General features: G+C 39.1%; 1 protein-coding gene and 1 long non-coding RNA gene across 2 annotated transcripts in view; both read left to right on the top strand.

The window, feature by feature from the left end:
• Window positions 1-19,575, top strand: part of LOC132973773 (uncharacterized) — a 390,261-nt gene that overhangs the window by 76,794 nt on the left and 293,892 nt on the right. The window lies entirely within an intron of this gene.
• On the top strand, window positions 7,809-9,953 carry LOC132973764 (tripartite motif-containing protein 16-like). The gene has a single exon (XM_061037353.1). The coding sequence runs from the start codon at window positions 7,895-7,897 to the stop codon at window positions 9,560-9,562; it is 1,668 nt and encodes a 555-aa protein (XP_060893336.1). The 5' UTR covers window positions 7,809-7,894; the 3' UTR covers window positions 9,563-9,953.

Below are 19,575 nucleotides of genomic sequence, written 5' to 3'. Positions count from 1 at the left end.
GTGATATTTTTTTAACCCGTCTACTGTAACAACATGTCCAACAACAAGAGAATTCTCATTTGTTGAGGACTGATCATGTTCAGTATTTTGTTTGCTGCTGTAAATGTGTCTGATTTTTTTCCTTTTTGGAGATGAGGATTCAGAATCTTTATCCTCATACTTTCTTGAAGTTGAGGGTTCTTTAAGTCAAGTCCGTCATCAATGGAACTGTTTTGGACTTTTGTAAGTTTTTTCTGGAGTCCTTTGGGTGGGTTTAAGGGTAAGCTATCCGAACTGTCTTCATCTGAAGATTCTGGGACATATTCCTCTTCAGTGATGTTGCTGGAACTTGAAGAATTATTGCCTTCAAGCATTTCTTTGGTCAACTACAAAAGAAACAGGTATATATGCAGCAACATTAAGAAAATATATTTCCAAAATGAAATTGCAAAATCTAGGCGACTGGAATAGCCCACAGTTTTGTGACCAATCTAATGGGACTAGACCAGTGATAATGTTATTGTTCAATCTGAACTTGTGTTCATTTCCAGTTTTGTCAAATTCATATCATACCTAATGTTCTTGCCACAAAAAATATAAAAAACATGTAAAACTTGAGCTTTACTTACAAACACGCTTTCTGTCCTCAACAAAGGTGGAATCATTATGTCATTATCCATCTGCATTTCACTTTCCATCTGCATTTTGTCTTCAATCTGCAGAAAATGTATTAAAACTGAATCATCTGGATACTCTTACAAAAAGCTTAAGATAAGTACCTGGTTATTAGAGCTGGGTATTGTCCACAACCTCACAATTCAATATCGATTCGATTCGTCACAGATACTTAAAGGAATCATGGTGTTCATGTGTTTCTTTTAATGACAGCAGTCAATATAACAACTGAACAATTATTTGAACTTGTAAAGTCTGTCCAGCTTAGTTTTTGTTCCTGCTACTCCCGTTTCTGAGCGCACATGAATGTATCTCTCATTGTCTGAGCTCCCCTGAATGCAGCATGGTCACAGCTCATCTCCTGAGTAACAGCAGAGAGAGAGACATGCCCAGAAAAGTCCAAAATCAACTAAGCCGACTACTGCGTGTGCGTCCGTCAGACACAACCACACACACCCAGGCCTCCGCTGGAGAAAGGGTGCTCACCTGTGTGCGCTCAAGCGTCCGTTTGTGTGTATGTGTGTGGAGCGCCGCCCCTCCCTACACGCAGAACACACGCTGTGCGTAGGGCCCCACGATCCATGGGGGGCCCCATTATGCGCAGGGGACGCATTCTCTGCAAATGTGCAAAGGATGCGCATCGCTGCCGTGAGGCACGCGTAGAGCACCAAGAATAAAGAACAGACAGGTGAGGAGACACAGAGTGGAATAAAGAACAGACAGGTGAGGAGACACAGAGTGGAATAAAGAACAGACAGGTGAGGAGACACAGAGTGGAATAAAGAACAGAGAGGTGAGGAGACACAGAGTGGAGGAATAAAGAACAGACAGGTGAGGAGACACAGAGTGGAATAAAGAACAGACAGGTGAGGAGACACAGAGTGGAGGAATAAAGAACAGACAGGTGAGGAGACACAGAGTGGAATAAAGAACAGACAGGTGAGGAGACACAGAGTGAAGGAATAAAGAACAGACAGGTGAGGAGACACAGAGTGGAGGAATAAAGAACAGACAGGTGAGGAGCCAAAGAGTGGTGGGAATAAAGAACAGACAGGTGAGGAGACACAGAGTGGAGGAATAAAGAACAGACAGGTGAGGAGCCAAAGAGTGGTGGGAATAAAGAACAGACAGGTGAGGAGACACAGAGTGGAGGAATAAAGAACAGACAGGTGAGGAGACACAGAGTGGAATAAAGAACAGACAGGTGAGGAGACACAGAGTGGAGGAATAAAGAACAGACAGGTGAGGAGACACAGAGTGGAATAAAGAACAGACAGGTGAGGAGACACAGAGTGGAATAAAGAACAGACAGGTGAGGAGACAGAGTGGAGGGGGTGAGGAGACACAGAGTGGTGGGGGGTTTAACGAGCAGACAGGTGAGCAGATGGAGGTGGGGAATGGGTCTAGTGTTGATACTGAGCAACAGGCAGCAGGTAAAGTGAGGGTCTGTACTGAACCTGCTGAGGAGGAGATGGAGGAAGAAGAGTCTTCTCTTAGTAATCCTCGCTACAAAAGAAAATCAAAGACGAGTGAAAATGTTTCACTTGAAGAAAAGAAAAGAACAACAAAGAAAGCAAAAGGAAAAACCAAAAACAAACCAAACCAAACCAAAGAATCTGATCCAGGATCAGAGGTCAGTGAGGACTCTCCCCATCTCACTGACAGTGAAACGTGCAGATACTCTCAGAGACAGAAAAACAAAAGAGACTACAGTGTAGAAAAAATTAAACTGTTTCTTCTAAAAAACAAAAATATGTGGGGTGAAAAAATAGAAAATTATTTCCCTGATAAAAGGATTTTTTTTGAGTCAGCACAAGATCTCATGAGAGATAAAAGGGAAAGGGTCTTTTTTCTGATCAGGAAACTTATAGATTGAGAAAGTATGTGTCCAAACTGAGACAGGAACTATGTAACAATGTTGGTGCTGACGGGGATGATGATTATGATGATGATGAAAACAAAGAATTGTAGTTTATCTTTTAAAATACAGATGTTTTTGTTTCTAGTTAGTACTTTTTTAATCTCTCTCTCCATGAGTCATTTTAAAGTAGGAACTCTGAATTTAAATGGAACTAGAGATTCCAGAAAAAGAGCTATGTTGTATGAAATAATGAAAATGAATCATGTTGATATAATGTTTGTGCAGGAAACTCACAGTGACACTTTTAATGAAGTGGACTGGAAGAGAGAATGGGGGGGGGGGTGCACCTGTCTCGTACACTGTGACAGAGGTACTACGGGGGAGGCTGCTGGTGGTCAGAGCTGTTTATGAACAGTGTGAGCTCTTTTTGAATGAATATTTACAGTCCAGCTACAGGAGCAGACAGAATACCTTTTTTAAATGATCACTCTTTTAAACAGTGTCACTCCAGATGTCTTTGTGCTTTTAGGGGGGGATTTAACTGCACTGAAGACGACTCTGTTGATAGAAATCACACTGAACCTCATCCTGCTTCTAAACGGCTTTTAAAACAACTAATCAAAACTCATGACCTGTCTGATGTTTAGAGGTCACTTTACAAAGATAACAGACAATACACGTGGTCTCACACCAGAGATGGTTTTATTTCACTAGCTAGGTTAGATCGGTTTTATTGTTTTAAACACCAGATGAACATTTTTAAAAAATGACTCATACAAATACATACACACACACATAAAGACACACACACACACACACACTTACACAAATACACACACATAAATACACATACACACACACACACACACACACACACACATAAAAACACATACACAAAGACACACAACCTTTTTTTAAAATTTTATTTATTATTATTTTTATTTTTTCCTTTTTGTTTTCTTTCTGTATAACTATCACAACTTATTTATGAATTTATTTTCCTCTTACCATCAAATTTAATCTTTTTTTATTACTATTATTATTATTATTATTATTGTCTTTAGCCACCATTTTATTATGACCTATTTATTGATTTATTTCCCCCCTTATATTCATATCATATTCATCATCATAAATTCTCATCACAGCCACTCTCATTTTTCATGCATTTCTTTTTATTTTATTTATTTCTTTTCTCTTTCTCTTTCCCCAATCCAGATGATTGTCTGTTTTTCTTCAGTTGCCTTGTTTTATTCATTATTTATGTATTTTCTGTTTCTCTTATATTATACTACTACTATCACCCTGTGCCAACAAACCTTTGCTGTTTTTTTTTCTTTTTACTATTATTATCATAATTACTACTGTACACTCCTGTAACAAGTTCTTCCAATATTGATATTATCTCTATTATTTACCATTATTCAATATTATTATTTTTTCTCTCTCTCTTGCTTTATATATATATATATATATATATATTTTTTTTTTTTTTTTTTTTTTTTAATTATTATTATTTATTTATTTATTTATTTTGTACTATCATTATTATTATTATAATTTTTCTCTTTTTCTGGTATTAGTGGTATGTTAAGGGGGATGAAGAAAGCAAGATAATGAGAATTAAAATGATACACTAGCAAATCATAGTCAAACATTCCAGACAAATTACATTATTATTACTACAACATGATCTGCACTATTTATACTACTGTCATCAATACATAACCCAACAACACACTACACTGGAATACAATTGATATGGTCCATTACCCACTTTTTTTTGTTCTTTTTTATTTCATCATTCCTCAGTTATTCTAGTTTTCTCTTTCCCTTTGTTTTGAATATGCTTTCTAGCCCCTCCTTGTTCAAGCTTGGCGGGAGGGTAGCAGTAGGCAACCCTATCAGCTGGCCCCCTCCGCAGGGTCTGGGGGCAACTGAGACAGGGGCACCCCTGATGAGAAGTCAGCAGTAGGCGACCCTATCAGCTGGCCCCCTCTGTAGGGTCTGGGGGCAGCTGAGACAGGGGCACCCCTGCATCACACAATGACTGAAGTAGAAAGGAAGGAGAAAAAAAAAGATAATATATATAGAAAGAAAGGGGAAAGAAGAAAAAGGATGAGAAGGAAAAAAAGTAAAAAAAAAAAAAAAAAAAAAAGAAGAAAAAAGAAAGAAAAGAAAAGAAAAATGGAATGAAGGAAAGAAGAAGGACAAAAATAGGAATAGGGGTACAGAGGAGGGGAAAGGAAAAAGGGGAAAAAAACACAAACATACACTCGAATTACACACACACACACACACACACACACACACACACACACACACACACACACACACATACAAAAGCAGGGCCCTTCAACACCCTCAACATACAAAATTGCAAAACGTTATTATTACTCCCTGCCTGTTTTGTCTTTGTCTATGCTGTGCATCGTATTGTCGTGTCTCCCCTGTCTCCTACATACTTTTGCTCTTGTCATATCCCTCACTTGTCTTGTATTGTTCTGCATCACCTAATAAAAAAAAAAAAGATAGCACTTGTTATGAATTGGCCCTATAGAAACAAAGATTGATTGATTGATCCTGTAGAACTACAGGAACATGATTATTTGTAGACTTTGGGACATGAAGGCCTGGGACACAGGTCACCACACTTCATGATAGCCTGTGTGCCATTATCGGTTTTTGTAGAACAAAAACAGTTTAGTTATCCGTCATTCCTGAGTATTAACATTACTTTAGAAAAGCTAAATACTATTATCATGTGACTAAAATCCTCGACAGGCATTTAAATGTGTTTAATCTGACACTGTCTAAATGTCTTGTACACATGATTGAATCGGTAAGTGTGATTGGATGTTGTGCCCTGTAGTACATGACAAATCATCTTTTTGTGCGGCCTGCTGCAGTGCAAGGTGCTCTATAAAGCCCACTTTACCAATGCTAAACTAGCTAACCTGGATCACATAGCAGGTATTCTCTCCTTCTACAGCATCTCTGAAACCATGACTCTCCTCCACAGAGTCCAGACCACGTTCACTCAGCCTCTGTATAGAATGATTTCTTTTTGCAGAATTAATTTTGTTGTTTCAACTTAAATTGATTAAAAATGTACTCTGAAGTATGAAATCAATGAGATCATTATTCTTTTCTTTTTCATAGCTGAGATTCTGATCAAGCAGTCTTCAGACAGACATTTCACAGACTAGGCTACACGGTGGTTCAGGGGTTAGTGCTTTTGTCTCACAGTGAGAAGGTCCCTGGTTCAGATCCCCGTCTCTGTGTGGAGTTTGTATGTTCTCTCTATGCATGTTTTCTCTCCAGGTACTCCAGCTTCCTCCCGCAGTCCAAAGACAGTCCAAAGGTTCATTGATGACTCTAAATCACCTGTAGGTGTGAATGTGAATGTTGTAGTCTACAGTATGTCTCAGTCCTGTGACTGACTGGGGACCAGTCCAGGGTGTAACCCCGCCTCTCGACCAATGACAGCTGAGATCGGCTCCAGCCCCTCGTGAACTCTGAACGGGTAAAGCCGTAAAGATAAAGGCTGAACAGAGTTTACTGATCTGATGTTTGAACAAACTGGTGTTTTACATCCTGAAGAAACAAACAGGAAAGTGTTTTCTTCTTGTCTTCATTGCAGGATGTCAAACAAAGCTGATGGAGAAAATGTGAAACTAGTATGAGAGGCAGTTTGTTGGTGTGGAGGCTCATTTAGACCTGTAAGAAAAAAGAAACTTCAAAATGAGTAAATAATGCTGAACACCTGCTTTATTTCCTGTTTCTTACAGGTGAAGTTTGAATGCTTTTCATTGTTAATGATCAAAGTAAAAGTCTCTTGAATGGCTCTGTTGTTTTAACATTTAAAAACTAAAAATTAAATCTTAGATATCAGAGATACTTCATCAAACATCTAAATAGTCTTTCATTGGAGCTCTGCTGTAATAATGTGTGTTTTCACTTTGTATCTGGCCTTCTCTCTAGATGGTTCATTTATTCTGGGAGGGGCAGTTTAACACTCATTATAATGAGCGTCAACGCGAGACGGGCCGCGTTGAGTAGCATCAGAGCAGCATCGGAGTAGCCGGAGAAAGTCAAGAGACTGTTGAAGGATCGTTTAAGCTCGGACTTGGACTTTTAATTGACTTTGCTAAGTAGTATTTTATTGTTGAAGCTCTCTAAAACACCTGTCATAAAGACATTTAATGCTTGAGAAGCTTCTTTGTTTCTCTCTTCTTTGCAAAATGTGAATACAATGCATATATATATGTGGAGCACGAGAATGCTATGTGTTGTCGACACTCAAGATGTTCATGATCGATACATTTAAAAGAAAAAAAGGTCAATTTGAAATTTGAACTCCATTCGACATTGTGAGGTCTCTATGCTTATGTTGAGGATCGTGTTTGAACGTCAAAGATTTGACTGGACCACTCTGCTCTAACCAAAGTGATGTCTAAAAACATTTCCTCTCATCATAAAAAATGTGTCATGATTTGGTTTCTTATTTTCAGAGTTTAGGTTTTCTTGTTGTTTATAGTTCTCATTCTTGTCTGATGGTGTTGTTTCCCTTGTGTGTTTTCTAGGTTAGTGTTTCATGTGTTATTTTTGTACTTCATATCCTAGTGTTTCTTTATGTTCTAGTGTGTTTTGTTTCATTCTTGTGTTCTGTTTTGTAGTTGTCCTCAGTGTTGTGTCCATTCCTTCCTCTGTGTGTTTCCCTCCATTGTGATTGCCCTCATTGTCCTCACCTGTGTTTGATTACCCCTGTGTCTATTTAGTCTGTGTTTCATCGCTTCTGTGTCAGTTCATTGTATGTTGTATGTTTGTCAGTTTTGCTCGTGCTCCTCTGTGGCTCCCTGTTTTTGATCCCTGTGTTTTTTGTTGAACTTTTGAAATTAAGTTTTGTTGCCTTTGGCCTTTTTGTTTAATTCAATATTTTTGGTTTCTGCACTTGGGTCCACCTCCCTTGTTTTCCAACTGTTTGTGACAAAATGGACTGTATGACTACTGCTACTGACAGTTTAACAAGAACGCATGCCAAGCTACTTTTTTCATTGATGTCCTGCAATAACAAGAAGGCAAACAAGACCATTAAATGTACGAGGTATGAGGAAACAAAGCTGAAAATAAACAGTGCTGCTCCTCTTCCTGGAATAAACCAGAGTTTGATAACCCCTCCCTCTCCTGTCTGCTCTCAAACACAGCCAGCTCCACTCTGACCCAGTATTTCCTGGTTCCCTCCCCTTTAGATCTACAGTTTACATATGGGTGTGACCAACACGAGTTGACATTCACAACACTAACACATGATTTGTAGATCAGTGGTGAATGTAGTAGGAAGTGAAACTCAGACAGTTGTTGTCACTGAGAGGAGAAATGGCGCAGAAAGGAGTTCAGCTGGACCGGGAAACCTTCTCTTGTTCGATCTGTCTTGATCTACTGAAGGATCCGGTGACTGTTCCCTGTGGACACAGCTACTGTATGAACTGTATTAAAAGCCACTGGGATAAAGAGGAGGAGACGAAAATCTACAGCTGCCCTCAGTGTTGGCAGACCTTCCCAGTGAGGCCTGTCCTGTTGAAAAGCACCATGTTAGCAGTTATAATGGAGGAGCTGAAGAAGACTGGACTCATAGCTGCTCCTGCTGATCACTGCTATGCTGGACCTGAAGATGTGGCCTGTGATTTCTGCACTGAGAGAAAACTGAAAGCTCTAATGTCCTGTCTACAATGTCTGGCTTCTTTCTGTGAGAAACACCTGCAGCCTCATTTTGAAGTGGCTTCATGGAAGAAACACAAGCTGGTGGAGCCCTCCAAGAAGCTCCAGGAGAACGTCTGCTCTCGTCATGATGAGGTGATGAAGATGTTCTGTCGTACTGATCAGCAGTCTATCTGTTATCTCTGCTCTGTGGATGAACATAAAGGCCACAACACAGTCTCAGCTGCAGCAGAGAGGACAGAGAAGCAACGAGAGCTTGAGGTGAGTCGACAAAACATCCAGCAGAAAATCCAGGACAGAGAGAAAGATGTGAAGCTGCTTCAACAGGAGGTGGAGGATATCAATGTTTCTGCTGATAAAGCAGTGGAGGGCAGTGAGAAGATCTTCACAGAGATGATCCGTCTCATGGAGAAAAGATTCTCTGATGTGAAGCAGCAGGTCAGATCCCAGCAGCAAACTGAAGTGAGTCGAGTCAGAGAGCTTCAGGAGAAGCTGGAGCAGGAGATCACTGAGCTGAAGAGGAGAGACGCTGAACTGGAGAAGCTCTCACACACACAGGACCACAACCAGTTTCTACACGACTACCCCTCACTGTCACCACTCTGTGAATCTACACACTTATCCAGCATCAATATCCGTCCTCTGAGGTACTTTGAGGATGTGACAGCAGCTGTGTCAGAAGTCAGAGATAAACTAGAGGACGTCCTGAGAGAGAAATGGACAAACATCTCACAGAGAGTGACTGAAGTTGATGTTTTACTGTCACAACCAGAGAACATGACCAGAGCTGACTTCTTACAATATTCATGTGACATCACACTGGATCCAAACACAGCACACACAGAGCTGTTATTATCTGATGGAAACAGAAAAGTAACACGCACGGGTCAACAACAGTCTTATTCTAGTCACCCAGACAGATTCACTGTATGGGGACAGGTCCTGAGTCCAGAGAGTCTGACTGGACGTTGTTACTGGGAGGTGGAGAGGGGAGGAGGAGTTCATGTTGCAGTCGCATACAAGAATATCAGCAGAGCAGGAAGCGGGACTGAATGTGGATTTGGATTCAATGACAAATCTTGGATGTTATATTGTGACAACAACAGTTATATCTTTTTTTACAACAATGTCCCCACTCCTGTCTCAGGTCCTCAGTCCTCCAGAGTAGGAGTGTACCTGGATCACAGATCAGGTATTCTGTCCTTCTACAGCATCTCTGAAACCATGACTCTCCTCCACAGAGTCCAGACCACATTCACTCAGCCTCTACATGCTGGACTTTGTATTTATTCTAGATCTAGTGCTGAGTTGTGTAAACTGAAATAGACAGAAGTCATTTAAAGGAACAGTAGGTTAAACTTTAATCCTTCAACTTGATCATTATTCATGTTTGTTGCTGAGAGCTGTGTGTGGTTACATTGTTCACCTGTCGATCAAACTTTATGGGTTGTACTTTGACATCTTCTCACTTGTTCTGTAAATGCTTGAGTCTCTTTAAATAACTCTCTTTAGCTGTTTCTGTTTAGTCACAGAGGCTTTACTGCTCATGAGGATTTTTGTTCAGCTGAACTGACGTTTTCTCTGCATGAACATTTCAACTTTTCTTCACTTTAAATGTGTTTACAATGAGTACTTATTGTTTTTGTTCTAATTAAAGGGTCAGAGCGTAGAGGGAGCAAGGAGGAGCAGTACATGAAAACAGACACTTTTTTCAGACTTTATCTATTGTGAATGTACAAAAGTAGATACATTGATTAAATATATGAACCCCAAAAAGGGCGTAATATGGACTCTTTAAGAGAGAAAGCACCAGGCTTTTTCTTTAATGTAGATATTATGTTTTCATCACTTTGTACATTTTATTTAGAAACATCTCAAATTAAATGTATAGAATGATTTCTTTTTGCAGAATGAATTTTGTTGTTTAAACTTAAATTTATTAAAAATTTACTCTGAAGTATGAAATCAATGAGATCATTATTCTTTTCTTTTTCATAGCTGAGATTCTGATCAAGCAGTCTTCAAACAGACATTTCACAGACTGGGCTACATGGTGGTTCAGGGGTTAGTGCTTTTGCCTCACAGTTTGAAGGTCCCTGGTTCAGATCCCCGTCAGTGTAGGTACCAGATGTGCTCGGGTGTTCAGATGGACTCGGGGTCCTGCGCCTGCTAGTGACATCACACAATATGATCGGAGAGTTGATATAGTTTTGGTGGTTTTGTGGGTCTTTGGAAGGAGAATATGGAGAATTATATTAATGGAAATTAAGTATTATTTGTTAAACTGAACTTACCACAGTCTAACCATAAAGAAAAATCTAAAAATCAAATCAATAATGATAATCAAAACAGTAAACATGAAGTTATGAACATCTACTATTTCATTGATCAAGCACTTCAAAAAGCACATCCTCAGAAAGAGGGAAACTGATCAAAGCCTTTAGAAATGATCCAAATAGTGTTCAAAATAAGACAAAGCAGGTATGTGTGGCTCTTGAGTAGGACAGTAACTATATATGTAACAGGACCTTTGGTAGAAATACCAAAAGCTTTGTGGATTTTCTCCTCCTGCTGAAGTTTCAGGGACTAATTTAAAGTCAGAATGGAGACCTTAACATTTGATTCATTTATTGGGACATAGAAGTAGGCCTACATACAGATGAAGCACATACACCTTTCTACTAACTAAATATACAGACACATCATGTTTCAAAGCTTTTATTCTATTTCACATCTTCCTTCCTTAATAATGCCTTTTTGGATTTGTTCATCACATATTTCCCTGAATATGAGGAGACTGCCTCTACTTAGACTTGTGTTTTTGTTCCGTTTTTAATGATTTTAAAAACTTTTAAAATACCTTACTGTATCATCAGACTTTGAGGAAACATGCTATTTTGAAGTGCTGGCTTCTCCGACAACAATGCAGCAGCCATTTCTAACGTTTTTTTTTTTTGTAATTCATGTTTTTATTAGTTTTTGCATCATTTACAACAAAGGTAGAAACAAAACAAATAATATTGAATTTTTTATGTGTCTGGAATCAGTAATTAAAAAGAAAAAAAAACAAAGGAGACACCTCTCCTAAACACACATTCATACACAGAAATAAAAAAAACACACACACAAAAAAAAACAATATGTGTGATATCATCACTCTGCACAAGAATCATTTACAAAGTTGTATTCACTTGTAAAGCAATTGGGGGCATGGATTTTTTTAATGAGATGTAATTACAATATTGAAAAACTTCCCAATAAAACCTCTCATTTTCATAAACAGCTGCTCCTCTGCTGGGGCCCATTTCTGAAAGAAGGTTCAACAAACCCTCAGTCTAACCCTGAGCTCTGAGCCGATTTACTCTCAGATGGGAAACTCTGAGTTTTCTGTTCAGATCAGCAGATTTTAATTTGTTAAATCAACTCTGAGTAGGTCCACTCGGTGTTCACCACGACGATAAAAAGCCAACATGAATGGAGCCCCGATTCTACGATTCACCATGGCAACAGGTGACAAAAAAGAGATCCTCCTACTTTAACCATTTCTAAATATATCAATATCTTCATGCGGACATATGGCAAATATGAACAGGTTTTAAGAAGGAACAATAGGAAGGAGAGAAAAGAGGTGTAAGAGAAAACAGCTGCTCGTGTCAGCTCATAATGAAGTCTATTCATTTAATATTTAATCAGAATTATAATATTGCAGGTCAAAACTGGTGGAATTGTATTAAAGCTACAATTTATTTTCATTAAGATTCAATCCAGCGGAAGAAAATCGACTTAAAAACAGCTCACTAACACGGCGTGATACAGAGTGAATGAAAGAATGAGGAAATGAAACGACATTTCTGGCTCTGAAAGAGGAGACCGAGAGAAACTCAGTGTTCATTGAAGAAAACCCGCTCCAGACCAGGTTAGGTTCACAGACTCAGTTACCATAGTAACTGACTCTCTGGAATGGGCTGGAGTTACCCCTCTTTCTTGGGTTTGAGTGACCTCCCCCTCTGAAACAGAAGACCCAGAGTTTCCCTCATTTCAGGGTTAACAGACTCAGAGTTTACACAAAACCTTCTTTCAGAAACGGGCCCCTGGTCTCTGTTATACAAACATCATTTCTCCCCTCATAAATACTATATTTGGAATAACAAGGATATTTGTTTTAAACGTAAATCTCTGTTTCTTAAGAATTGGATTGAAGAGGACATACTACTTGTCCATCAATTGTTCAACATGGAGGGTCAGTTGTTAACCTATGAAGAGTTTCTTTCAATGTTTTAAACCCCTGTACTCTCTAGGGAATATGCTTTTGTATTTGATGCTACCCCGTCCAGTTTAAATATCCGTCTATCCATTTATGTGAGGGATGATGGGCATCATGACATGTTTGATGAGGATCCTTTTCTAAGTGTTAAAACAAATAACAAATGTATAAGAGAAATAATTCAGAGAGACACCTGTAGTAAACCTGCATCTATGTTTGAATGGAATAATCTGTACACTGGCATTGACTGGAAAAAGACTTGGATATTACCAAGGAAATATTTTGTGTCAAATAAGGTGTGAGAAGTGTCTTTGAAGATTTTGTGCTATCCAATGAATTCATCTCTTGGTAAGTATCGACTAAGCATTGACCCTCTTTGTATATTTTGTCACGTTGCAGACGAAACGTTAACTCACCTTTTTTGGGACTGTCCTTCAAGTCACATTTTTTGGACTGATTTAAACCTTTTTTTGAATCAAAAGTGAGATGTTCAACTTAGATTCAAAAGTGAATATGTATTGTTTGGTCTTTCTGATGATGAATTACCTCTACAAAAAAAGAACATCATTAATCTTGTTATTTTATTAGCATAATTCCATATTCATACAAGCACATTATTTAAACAGAAACCCAGCAATATTGTTTTTATGTCCTACTTCACATCCTACCTGGAGACATTACATTATTGCACTAATCCTAAATCAATATCATTAAGGTACTGTTTAAAGCAGCAGATACAGTATGTTTAATTGTGATTGAAGGAAAAGCCCAGGAGAAACTCATCAATTTGACAAAGGCTGGATTCTCTAAAGGCAGACATGAAGGATAAAAATATCCTGAAACTGAAGCAGGTAGCCCACATTCATTTTATCATTTGCACCTGTGCTTTTCCTTCTGTGACACGTCAACATGTCCTCTGAGACAAAGACCGGTTTCTTTTGGTGAGTGGGAAAAGTGAAAAGGTTACCATTTGAATTTTTCTGAGTTACCAATCATCACCCAGCACCCCCGACCTAATGGCTGTGTCTCCAATGACTTTGTGTCCTTTACAAAAGGCTACTTGTGTCATTATTTTAAACTTTGTTTCAAGCTCTCATACGTGTTAATCTCCTCTTTCAGCAGCTAGAATGACCCTGGGAGAAGTCCTGCCAACTGTGCAGCAGTTGAGACGGATTAAAGCCGTTGGCGATGAGCAGTTTGTTAAAAGTGCACCTGTCGTACTCCAGATTCTGGATTTGGAACAGGTTCCTGAGGAAGAGCAGGCTGCGGGAGTATACGGGCCTGACACCCAGCACACAAACCCACATAGACGTCCTCCAGGGGGATCATCCCAACAAACCTGGATGCCCAGGAGATCCTGGCAGCCAGGTCTGCAGAGAACACATACCTCTTCCTTTTTCCCTAGGCTCTCTTCTGTCTCTTTCAACCCTCCAGGAATCTAGGATTCTTTTTTAAATCACTTCAATTAACATGGAGCCATAAAACCGTTCCCCTTGATTGTTTTCACACCAATGTCCTCTTTGCTTTCTCCTCAACTGCTCCTTTCTTCCTTTTATCTATTTCCCTCAAATTTTATTAGGTGGCAGTCTTTTGTGATGCTGCAAAAAGTCACTTCCTCTGAGGGTAGACAGGGAGGGACCATGGAAACCCTGAGGAAAAGGCCGATAAAGGCCTTCAGGGGCAAATCTTTTATTGAAAACTATAAAGAGGTTTTTTTTGTTCAGGCTTTCCATTCAGCTATGAAATGTATAGCGGTCCCTGTCTCGACCTGAATTTATCTATCATGACGTTCATTGAACTTCTTCTTGTGTGTTTAGTTGTATCTTTGCTAATGACTTACTTAACATGTTGTCATACTCAAAACAAAGCTTAAGTGTGAAATCGCACATAACTGCAAGGTGACACATTTCTCTGTTTTTACACGTCTCTTAATCACAAAGCTGCTGCTTAAGGTCCACTACAACACATTACATCATATTGTCTGTTTTACAAGCAGAGCAGAGTTCACTCTCTCTGATCCTTTTTCTCACAGTGTAATGTACTGGCCTGGTTAAATTAGTCTGATCAAAATGAGAGACAAATACATCAACCATCCATCAATACATGCACCTGTAGAAGCACCTTGAACCTCGGCTTTTGAAGGTTGCTATTGAACTGAAGGTTGTAACATCAGAACAAAATATGCAGAGAGAAGGAAGTGTAATGCATTTGCCTTGACTCAAACCAATAAGCCATATGCAATCATAATAAGGATTAAAGTCCCTCGTAGCTGCAGCCTCACAAGAACGTATGTCAGTGTGTTTGTCGCTGATACAATCCAGCCTGACTTTGGAGCAGGCAGCACTCAAAACTAAATATCTACTGCTGGTGCTTTTACTTCTTCATCCAAAGAGCTGGGGAGTCATATCATGTTATCTCCTTTAGGTCTCCTCTAAAGGCAGATAACATCATGTGTTTAAACCAAAGATGGTAAGAAACATCTTTTTTTTCTGCCATTGCATTTATACTACAGTCAGTGTCTGATGGGTTTGGTTCTATTATTTAATTAAAAAAATATATATATATGGAGATTAAAAAGTCAACTTGCTGAATTGCGCCGCTGCTATATGATACAAAGAGCTTCATGTAATGTAGACTGTTTAGAATAACCTGCAGTGTATTATTGTTCAGGTTACTGTGCCTTTTCTATTTATGCATGTTTGTTGTTGTATCAAACAACCAGCAGGGGGCAGTGTGTGCTATGCAATGAAACACAATTTACAGTTTGTTGTGCTGATGTACTTTATGCTGGACATGCAGTGCCTAAAGCAGATAGATTATGGCTTTTTGTTTTGCAGTGATAATTTATCATGTTGTTGTATCACCTGTTGCCTTCTTTGTTGTCCAGACAAAATCAAAGTCTTGGACAAAAATGAAAAAAAAGGAAAGTTTGTATTCATTTATGTCTTGAAAAGCGTTCTCTCTCGTAACTCACTGCTAATTCCACTCTTAATCTATATTGAAGCAAGTGGCTTTGCAATATGATTCAACATTTAAGTGTTACTACTACTTAACAGAGGGGGAAGATGTTTGCATGATTTATTTTCCATTTACCCAAGGGTGCATGCACATCTTGTGATGTGTAGTCTGTCGGAATAATTTATTTTTAACAGTCAGCTTTGTCTGTTTAAGAGATAAACAAAAGAGTCATTTATATTTAGAGTGTTTTAAGATTAAGATTAAGAGCGGAAATTTCTGTTTTTACACTCTGTTAACCATGCAACACACACATAGGCTGAAATATACACACATGCACAAACAGGATCCTGTGGACATGCACTAATGGAGAGATGTCAGAGTGACGGAGCGGCCCACAGTGGGTGTTCCTGAGCTGATGGTGGGGAGGGGGCTTGGTGCCTTGCTCAAGGGCACCTCTGCAGTGCTCGGGAAGTGATCTGGCACCTCTCCAGCTACCAGACCAACTTCCATATTTGGTCCGCACCGGGACTTGAACCAGCGACCCTCTGGTTCCCAACCCAAGTCCCTACAGACTGAGCTCCTGCCGCCCAATTTTTACACCTATAGTTAGTTTGCTCTGGTCCGAATTATGGTTCAGTTTGTCACATTGTTACATAACGACCTTGAGTTTGTTTTCACATGGGGACATTTATAAGTGGACCAAAAGTGTGATACAGAAGTATAATGTTCTCTAATTAGTATTGAATTCATCGCAGGAAGAATCCTGGTAGTAAACAAAGATGAGTTGACTCCTGCCTGACTGCTCCGAGGCCACTTTCCAATTTCAAATTGGACAGAAAACTCCACTGATGTTGGCTCTGGTCATCGGCTCTTGTAAATATCATATATATATAATATATATCATTTATACATATCTTTGTTGCAAAGTACATGTGCACATACAAGGAATTTGACTTTGTGTGTTGGTGCAAAATTAAGGAAATAAGGTAAAAACAGCAAGAAATTAAATAAAATCCAATATAAGAAGCAATTACTTATATAGTAGAACATAAAAAAATCTGAAAACACAAGATGTACAAAATGTTCAGTACTCAAGGTCCAGTGAGCCTACAAACCTACAACAAATGCAAGACAGTCGGGATTCAGCTGAGCCATGCTTAATCCAAACGAGACTGTTAATACCAGAGTCACTTCTTGTTTTCATTTGGCCTCACCCTGTATGATGCACGCTCCCAGATATGCAGCTTCAGCAAAAGGACAGAGGAGACGACCATGGTAGATGTCTCTCTTCAGCTGGAGGTACAGGAGTTACCTGGAAACACAGACACGATGGAGATTGAGAAAAACTGAAAATTTAACCTCACAGTTTGTTTGATCTATAGAGCCGCAGAGTAGGGCTGCAGTACCACAGATTGATTTAAAAACTTTAAAATATGAGCTGTTCCATTGGTTATCCGGACATCATGTCTCTCAAACATTATAAAAACGAATCAGTTCTGTTGTCATGTCCAGTAATCTTCACATTTAACATTCCCTGAAGGTTAAAGGTGAAATCAATCAAACCAACACAAGCTGTTGTTTTTTATTTCATGTTCAATGATCAAGCCGTGTTAATTATATCGTTTATAAAGTAATTATTATCAGCTTCTGAATTCTCTATCCTCATTAGAGGAGGCCTGAGGTTAACCCACAGGCAGCTCCAGTCTTTAAAAGCAATCACCAGGCATTGCTTCCTTCTCTTCAAGTGTGGTCTGCCGACACCAGAGGATACCCTCTCCAACAAGATGGACTCCAGCATTCGAGACAAAGCCTTTCCTCCTCTTGACTTACATAGGTTAAACTCCAGAGCTGAGGTTGCTCAATATAGGTAGCTCTTCACATGCTGAATTCAAGCATCAGAGGATTCAGCTGACTACTTCCATGGCATATTTTTAGGTGTTTTGGGCGCAATCAGATGCTATCAGGTTCGAGCAAAAAGAAGAGTTTCTTTCCTTTGATTTTTCATAAGACGTCATTGAACGCAACTGGAAAGGAGCGCTGAAGGAAGCCCACTGATCCCTGAATCCACAAGGACACATAAAGAACTCGGCTCCTGCAACCAGAAGACCCTATAGAGCAGCGCTCTGGTCGAAGATCTGAATCCCGCTACCCTCCTCCTACATCTGCCATGAAGGAACCCTGCCTGAATCTGTTGATTCAACATTCAACAGAGTGACGATCTAACCAGCTTTGCAACGATCACCAGGACTTACCCCAAGTAAGAGCTTTGGTCTGGGCAGAAATAGTTTCAGAAATAGTTATGTTTCTTTTATAACCACTGATAATTATGCATCATTGTTGACGAGACGTCACATTCTGTTTATTATCTGTTGTAACCTGCTGCATTTGTTTCATTGTGATGAACTGCTGTGTTCACCTATGTATGTAATGCTATGCTAGTTTACCTTCAGTCAACGGCTTTAACAATCAGAAAGACCAGTGTACCCGCCGTTGAATCAAAGTCCGGCCACTGGCTTTCTGGTGTTTAAGTAACAGTTACTGAACTCAGCTCAGAGAGCTCAAAATATTTCAAAAGGTAGCCATGGCTTCCTTTGTTGTCCACCATTTTGTCACCATGTGACAAAGCCACATGGTGCATTGTCTCTCTCCACCATCTTGTTTTCTCTCTCTCTCATCTACACACACACACACATTTACACCTTCCACAAGCCTTGCTTGATAATGTTTGTTGCTTAGATTAGTTTATAATAGTTATTTGTTTGATTAAGTTCATTGATTTTTATTGGTGTTGCTTTGTTTAAATAAATTCTGTTATAATTTTAAGAGAGCAGTTGTTTGTGATTACTGGTGTATTTGCATTGTGATATAAGCTGGGTGCGAAGGCTTTGTGTACGGATTTCACGCCTTCAATTTATTAAGTATAGTTATTAATTATTAATAATATTAGTAATTAAATAACTAATCTGAGACTGATTTGAGTGATATTTTGGTTATATTTCCCTGAGTACAGGGTGGTGCCCCAAAACGAGATTAAACATAGTTGAATGATATTTTATTTATATTATTAATAATTAAAAATAATTATTAAAGAATATAACCAAAGTTGACTTGATACAACCCCAACAGCAGTAATGGCGGCTTGTCAACTTCTGGTTTCCCCCGGATTGATCTTTACATTCAAGTAAAGGGAGAGAATGCTGGTTTTGTTTGTGTTTTGTTTTGTTTTAAATGTGTGAACTGGCCCATTAAGATGGAATGTATAATGATGACACATCAAAGAGCTTTGATCTGGATTCCAGAACTCTAAAAGTCTATAAGGTCTCCTGCTTTCAGCATTAGTCTGTAGGAAGCTTCTTGAATTACCAGAGAACACTTCTTAACTGTTGGTTTAATCCCAGATACTTTTAATTCAGTATTAACAGTAAGGCAAAGTCTTTTCTTAAAGCTAAGAAAATGACCGACAACCGATCAGGCAGACATGTCACCTGGGCGAAAACAGGCTATTCTGAGACCTCAGATAGCTGGGAGATTTCAGAATGCTCTGAGGTGTCAGGATGTTTGGACGCAACGGACAGCGACATATCGGAGATATCAGATAGATCTGAGAAATCTCAGAGAATTACGAGACCTGATGGATGTGGCAGATCGGAGAGATCAGAGGTTGTTGAAGAAAAGATACCAAAGAGATCTGAGAACTTGGAGATGGACTGCTGGGAGGTATCAAATTTCTTGGATACATCAAGAGGCTTAGACATATCTGAGAAATCAGATGGATCTGAGAAATCTCATAGATCTAAAAGATCAGATAGCTCTAAGAGATCTCAGAGAATTACGAGACCTGATGGATGTGGCAGATCGGAGAGATCAGAGGTTGTTGAAGAAAAGATACCAGAGAGATCTGAGAACTTGGAGATGGACTGCTGGGAGGTATCAAATTTCTTGGATACATCAAGAGGCTTAGACATATCTGAGAAATCAGATGGATCTGAGAAATCTCATAGATCTAAAAGATCAGATAGATCTCAGATAATTACCAGATCTGATGGATCTGCCAGATCGGAGAGATCACAGCAATATGCTGATCTCCAAGATGATCTGAGGAAGAAGAAAAGAGACA

The sequence above is a fragment of the Labrus mixtus genome, chromosome 5, assembly GCF_963584025.1.
Source record: "Labrus mixtus chromosome 5, fLabMix1.1, whole genome shotgun sequence".
Classification (NCBI taxonomy): Eukaryota; Metazoa; Chordata; class Actinopteri; order Labriformes; family Labridae; genus Labrus; species Labrus mixtus.
The sequence above is the reverse complement of the archived record's forward strand: the minus strand, read 5'-3'. Positions and strand labels throughout refer to the sequence as shown.

Coding starts and splice junctions, on each gene's coding strand:
- LOC132973764 (XM_061037353.1), top strand. CDS start 7,895: ATGGCGCAGAAAGGAGTTCAGCTGGACCGGGAAACCTTCTCTTGTTCG.